The following is a 7547-nucleotide window of genomic DNA, read 5'->3' as shown; positions in this document are numbered from 1 at the left end:
CCTTCAAAACATTCAGCACATCCAAAAGCTTCCTGAAGATAAATTTTCCTACTTTCCACAATATGGAGAAAACCCTATATTCATTTAAATAAAATTATCAGTCAAACAAAAAGAGCTAAATTTTGTCTACAAGATATTGTCACAATTCATCTGAGGCAAATTAATAAGTGAAATTTCTAATGGACAGAAGAAAAACTAAATATGCATATTAAAAGAAGACACAGTATTTGCTGGACAACAAGGAAAGCAAGACTATTTTCATAAACATTTCATAAACAGAGGATTTACATGTTCCCTATGTTTCCTTCCCAAACCAAGGTATCCTCAAAAGGAAAGGACGAAGTCAGGCAAATACAATTTCACCTGCTCAAGCTTGAGTTCATAGATTAATATTACTACTGCAACTCATCTAACAGGTGAACGAGAATCTGTATGGACAATTGGTCTTTGCTTTGTTTATCTTTGTTTAGCACATACCAACAAGGTCTATCCAGATCCATTCAATATTGAATCTTAAACTAGATGGAAAGAAATCAAGGAAATCTGAGGATCCCAGACAACTGTCTCGCCACAAACTCCTCAAAAAGTTTTGTTTTTTTGTTTTTTTTATGGATAAGATTTTACAGAGAGCCATTTTGAAATAGAGAAGTCTATAAACCTATTCCCAGTAAAAGGCAATTCCTTTCTAACTATGACTGGACAATGCTAGTCTATTATTGCTTTCCTTTGGAGACCAACAATATCCATCAATAATGCATCTTGATATTTCTTTCTTGAGTTCCTCCCACACATGCAAGATTTAGACCTGGGGACCCATAGCTATTACTACTATTTTAAAAAATAAGTTACATTTATGACAAGCTCATAATATCTCTATTTTACCTATTAAATACTGGGCTTTATTAATCTCCAGTGCTACTTTTTACACATAAACTAGGATACTTTTGTGTATGTAAAAGGGTCAAAAGACAGACAAAATAGACAAAAAAAAAAAGGAAAAAGGAAAAAAAAGAAAAGAGTCAAAAAATAAATGCTTGGATGCGTTTCTTCCTTGGCTACAGAATTCACCACCAACAAAAAAACAATCTCAGCAGAAAGTACTTTTACAATCTGTTGACATAGTATCTGAGAAGGATTTTTAGTTTGGAGATGAATAATAAATACATGTAAAAAGCTGGAAACTTTTGGCTGCTACTTCCTAAAAACAGTTGTACATTAGGGAAGTGAAAGGTTAAATGATTAATCATTTAACCAATATGCCAACTATTGTTTAGCTTGGGGCAGGCGCAGTCTGCCAGAGAAGGAAAGCCATGCAGTACCCCAGAAGAAATGAGAAGGTGACAAGGCAGGCAGGACAGAGGGAAGGAGGGAGGAACAAGGAGGAATGGAGGGGGAGAGATGCGGGGGACTAGTACCCATAGCCCAGGGGTGGCCAATTATATTAGCTGAAGGACCATTTAATGAGTTTTGGGGGCCTGTCAAGGGCCACATCCATCTTTCTCTCTCTCTCTCCTCTCTGTCTCTTCCCTTTTCTCTCTCTCCCCTCCACCTCATCCTCCTTCCAGAACTCACCAGAGCTGTAGTTCGCCACAGTGGGCTGGTGGCAGTGTCAGCTGCTGGGAGGTTCAGCAGCCCAAATGCAGAGTGCCAGAGGCATCCACAGTTGAAACCACCACCCTTCCAGCATGGTGGAGGAGCCCCAATCTGGAACCTGCTGGTGGCATCAGCTGTGAACCCAGGCACAGGTCTGGGCAGGAGCTTCCACCACACTGGGAAGGCAATGGCATCAGCTCTGGATGCCAGTGACAGGTTCTTTGCCTGGGCTCCTGAACCTACTGGCAGTGTCCACAGCCGATGCTGCCACCCAGGTCCACAACTGATTGCGGACCGAAAATAGGATGGGGCCATTTTTAACAGCAGCACCTTATGATTTAAAGATTCTTGGTAGGGGACAGTGATAAACATGTTTTCTCCTGACATGAAAACTAATGCCAGACAGGAGAAGGAAGGAAAGACCAGGGAGGAGTGTACCGTAAGAAGTTTGGTAACCTTAAGTTTTAATAGAAAAGGCTATAGCCCTAAAAATATCGCTATGGAAGAGACACTGGGGATAGATAGCAATGTGAGAACTAGGGAAATCCACAGTCCAGCATGATGTTAGACAAGGTACCCTGATATCTTGCCCCTCTCCCACCTTGCTCCATCCATGTACCCGACCTCAAATTATCTGCATCATCAAGCTTTTCAGACTGCCATCCAGATAACGAGCTTTTCAGCATGTGTGCATGTGTTCATCACCTAGCACACAAAGAAGCACTAGTCCTGGTAGGTTCTCTTGAGTGCTGTGTCATAATAAAATAATAATATATGGGAAAGGAAATAAAGGTGACTAATAGCAATCTAACTCCCACCCACAATTAAATTGTGGCAGTGGCAAATTCTCCACTGAGAAGAGGAGCAGGATTGATTGTTCTGGGATGAAAGAGTCCCATTTCCTCTTCCTCTCTTTTCAATACATATATATTTTATCTATAATATTAAAAAACCCGTCCTTCACATATACAACTCTTGAACTACTACAGGTTCACATATTTGGCATAATGGAGATATGCCTTGGTAATACAGTAATATACCTCTTCATATATCAAAAAAGAAAAAGACAGACAAAGATACAGAAGATCACAATACTCCCAAACTTTACAGGAAAAGGACACAAGATATCTTTGAAAAAAGTTAGGGTAATGGAATGAGGATGAAAGGTGAATGGATAAGTTAGACCAAAATAGTAAATTACCCAATAAAACATCAGCTGCAAGTAAGTGGTCCATTACACTGTCCAAAATATAAGTCTGAAACTCCTTCTGTTGTGTCCTTGTTGATCTTTCAGGGGAAGCCTGCAAAACATAATCAATATATATTAAAGGGTTCAGCTGCAAACCAGAGTGATTCCATCTTCTAACAATTATGGTCATGGAAATGTCCACATTAGTAGATGCATAAAAATTTCAGGAAGGTTTCAATTATTTAGAAATTAACAAGTTTACCTTTCTACAAAACATACTGCTGGGAATAGCCCTGAATTGACAAGAAGGACTGGATGACCTTTCTTTCCTCATCTCTGACTTCTGAGACTCTGGGAACACATATATTCTCTAACTGACCTGCCTTAAGGATGGAGTTTAATCTGTAGGCTGTATGCTAAAGTGTCACCAAATAGATTAAATACCCATTTTGCTAGGTTATTTCCTGTATAACAGAAAATGATAAATATATGCACTCTTAGGCTAGGGACAGAAGTTACACAAACCAGTTTAAGTGATCAGAAACTGGTTTAAACCTATAACAGAACAGAGGCGCAGTGCACATAAACCAGTTTCAAAATGGCCGAAACTGGTTTAAGATAAACCTGGTTGAATGTAGTATCAGACTTAACTGATTTGAGTCAAATCAGTTCATGAAACTTCTGTCCCAAATCCTTTCCTGGTTCAAGTTAAATCACAGTACCCCAGCATCCCAACATGTTTTGCAGCCCTGGGCTGGGCTGTGTTGTCTGTTCCAGAGAGCAGGGCTGGTTCTGCTCCTCTGCTCCCTAGCTGGAGCACTGAGGGCTGGCTGACAAGCCGGGGGGAGGCGGGGAAGGTGGAGCAGCCCAGCTGGGGATGCAGCCCAATCTGCAGGCAAACCCCAGCTGGGGCCTAGGGCCAGAGAAGGGAGTTAAACACCCCTCTGCCCACTCAAACTTACTGCTGGCTGCAACTGTGGACTACAAATCCCAGAAGCACCTAGAAACAGGACAAGGAAGTGACAAGCAACCCTGTAGAGTCCTGCTGCCGTGATTTTGGACTGCAAATCCCAGAGACCTCATGGGCAGCAGGAACAGGAAGTGAACACACAGCCCATGCTGGCTATGTGCCAGAGAGCCATGCTCTTGTACCCTCCTCCCCACCCAGCTTCTGGCCTGAGTCACTGCAGGCATGCGGCTGCATTTCCCGTCTGTTCACTTACGTTTCAATTTAAGATCTGCAGTTTAGAGTAACCTGCAAAAACTGAATCAATTCAGCCTCAGGCTTTTTGACCGTCTGTACTTAGCCCCCAAAATTAATCAAGGTATAAAGAGAAAAAGAGATAGATATTTCCTTGGTTCCTATGGGCACCATCTAGTTTACACCTAACTAAGCTGACTACCTGAATAATGTAAAACCATTACACTGATATTTTTGTATTTCTGCTTTAGCTTTAGAGAACTACACAATGAACAAACTAAACCCCACTGATGCCGACAAGTCTTGAAGACAGATCTTTTTTATAGCACATGGCAATCCTAGCAAGCCAAATACTCCCTGGATTCTCTTCTCTCTATTAGTGTTTCTCAGGACTATTAATATCAGTACTTCCTGACCCAGCATACACTGAGGGAGAACATATTCACTCATATATTTTATTAGTATCTAGATACTGATGATTCTCGTTTGTTTAGGATTGTATCTATTACTCATTTCTTCGATTACATAAAGAAGCTTCAATAACATAACCAATCATAGCGTAAGGCACTGAACAACCAAACAATAAGTAATAGTGCCTACTCCAAAGCATTTTAATCTAAAAAAGACCAAATATAACAAACAGACAAAGAAAAAAAATGGAAAGAGGAAACAGAATGGAGCAATAGCACATTATTTGTGTATTCTGGCTTTTTGCAAAAACTGTGGGTGTAGTACACCACGCAGCAGTAGCATAGCTCACTTCTTCCTAATTTGCTAATTTGCAACGCTGAAGCAAAATTTGCTACAGGGTTTTCCCAGTAGCAAAAAAACCAAAAACTTGGGGAAAAGTAGAACAAACCACTCCAGAATGGTGGGTGCTGGGACAAACACAGAGATGAGGGAGCAGGCAGCCCAGGGCTTCCTGTTCTCCCATCTCTGCATGTTATGGAGCCCCCGTGCCGACGTACCCTTCACCTTAGCCAGCCGCTTCCTGGCTGGGTGCAGGGTGTCTCAAGACAGGGGAGCAGGTACCCTTGGTCTGGCTGCTCCCCTGTCTCCTTATGCTCCTTGGTTGGCTGGAGCATAGTGTGCCTTGAGACAAAGGAGGAGGCAGCCTTGGGCTGGCTGCTTGTGCCTTGGCACGAAGGATCCAGTGTGGAGCCCCCACACTGAAGCATGGCTGGCTGGGGCACAGTGTGCCTTGAGACAGGGGAGCAGCCAGCCTAAAGCTGGCTGCTTTCTATCTCCTCATGCCTCAGTGCAGAAGCCCCACAGTGGAGCCACTGTGCTGAGACCCCCTGTGCCCCAGCCAGCCATTTCTTGGCTGACTGAGGTGCAATGTGCCGCAAGATGGGAGAGCAAGCAGCCTTGGGATGGCTGGTTCCCTGTGCCTTTGCGTGGGGCTCCACTGTGGAGTCCCCATGCTGAGGCACACTGCGCCCCATCCAGCTGCAGAGCAGCTGGCTGGCATGCAGTGTGCCTCAGTGCAGGGGCTCCACAGCCTATGGAGACAGGGGAACAGGCAGCTCAAGCCTGCCTGCTCCCCCATCTCCACACACCACTCCCCAGCTGGCCAGGACACAGGTTGCCTTACCCTAGCCAGCCTCCCGCTGCAGCACATGAAGCAGCAGGACAATGTGTTCCACCGCAAAGCGCACAGGCACGGGTATGAACTGCAGCACAAACTAGTGGCACAAATGTGTGCCACTGCTATTTCTTCTGCTGCAAAAGCATAACCCTGTTTGTGTGGATGCAGCCAAAAATGTATAATAATGCCATACTGGGTAGGAGCACAGGTCCATCTGGCCCAGTCTTGGGTATCTCACAGCGGCACAGAACAGATAAGGGGAACAATATTGGCAATATGTCCCCTGCCATGTCTTCCCTTACAGCTTCCAATATTCACAGGCCTAGGAAGTCCTAATTCAGAGGTCACATCCCTACTACCATAGTTAATACCCATTAATGAACTTAGTCTTTTTTGAACCTGGTTAAATTGTCATCTATTACAACCACTTGTGGCAAACAAGTTGACAAATGAGTTGCATGATGTGTGAAAGACTTTCCTTTTGTTTGTTTTTAACCTGCTTTCTCCTATGGCTCTTAGTTCTACTATTGTGAGAGACAGTAAATAACAGGCATATGGCAGAGCTGGGTTTTCAAGAGGATTTAAAGGAGGCCAATATGGCAAATTTGCAGATTTTGACAGTCCCCCCTTCAGTAAGACATTACCTACCAGATGTCCTCCCATTTCCTCAAATCAAACTTAAGAAACAATAAGATGTTCAAATTTTTTTTCAGCAACTTCTAGGCACTATGCCTTTTATGTCTCATGGAGAACCAAACATGACCATCACTGTTATCAAATAAAAATCAGAAATCATATACTGCAAGAATAGAACCGTAGGAGGGCAGTAACCCCTCCTGCCATATTTTGGAATATTTAAAACAGCAATCACCTTGATTGAGTATAAAGAATGGAAGGAGTGACAGTCAAGACTAAATCAAAATTACAGTATTGCTGGTTTTTTTTTAAGAGGGAGGAGAGGATAAACTAGAGCAAAAATTCGTTTTCAAACTTCTTATAGCCACAGAACCTTCTCATATCACTTCTACCGCAGAACCCCTACCCCCATCTTAAAGGGCTGACACAAAGGTAGGCAACCCGGGCAAGCAATGGTGGCATAATGCCACCTGGCCCACTCTGCTGGGCCAATCTCTTTGTGGAACCCCTGATGACCCATTGCAGAACCCCAGGGTTCTGTGGAACAGTTTGATAACCACTGGAGTAAACAAATATACAGACATAAGACCCAACTATAGAATGATGAGCAACTATAATGTAAACTGACTGACCAAAAGAAGGTTACTAAGCATATAAAGAAAATTGGAACTAGGGAGGTGTGGTCTACAAAAAAATAGTACACCAGAGATTGGTGGGAGTCTGTATGTAAATAGCTAGCTTGAGAAAACAACTGGATTACTAGCACCAATAAATGCCAAAAGAAAAAATAGGAGGAAAGAAAAAAACTGAAGGCATTTTGAGAGGAAGGCAGAAGAAATTTTTTTTTTTTGTGCACATGTTCAGTGATTCCCAGTTTTGTGCAATGTGTTAACCATGTACTTAAACCAGACCCAGATTTAAGAAATTTCAAGGGCTTAAATACAACCTCCTATAGGGATGCCCCACCCTTTCCTTCATGGCTTTGCCCCTTTTGCACTGAAGTCCTCTGTCCCCAGCTTGGAACAGTAGTGGTATGGGCCACTTTATTAGTAAAGTGTTCTGGGAAGTCTAACACTTTTCCATACCGCACATACTGGAGCCTCCTCTCCTCTTTCTTTCAAGGCCCAATACTCTTTGTGTTTTCAAACCACTTGAGCAGAGGGGCCCATTACTACCATACCCACTACCATAGTCTCAAATGTGGAGACTGTGTATATAAGGAATGGCTGCTTGAACAACCCCACTCAACCTTTTTGAGATTTGTTACCAGTATTTTTTGATATTGGGTATTATCAGCAATAGTGAAATTAAATCAAAAAAAAAAAAAAAAAAAAAAAAAA

The 7547-nt window shown here is 42.7% G+C and overlaps 1 protein-coding gene across 1 annotated transcript in view; it reads right to left on the bottom strand.

The window, feature by feature from the left end:
• Positions 1 to 7547, bottom strand: part of WDFY3 (WD repeat and FYVE domain containing 3) — a 258223-nt gene that overhangs the window by 87163 nt on the left and 163513 nt on the right. The window contains exon 33 of the mRNA XM_019525884.1: positions 2795 to 2894. Coding sequence (XP_019381429.1) covers positions 2795 to 2894 — 100 coding nt within the window. The remainder of the gene's footprint in view (positions 1 to 2794; positions 2895 to 7547) is intronic.

This window comes from Gavialis gangeticus, unplaced genomic scaffold (genome assembly GCF_001723915.1).
Source record: "Gavialis gangeticus isolate Ggan-Ray unplaced genomic scaffold, GavGan_comp1, whole genome shotgun sequence".
NCBI classification, from domain to species: Eukaryota; Metazoa; Chordata; order Crocodylia; family Gavialidae; genus Gavialis; species Gavialis gangeticus.
This window is presented reverse-complemented; position numbering and strand designations above follow the sequence as displayed.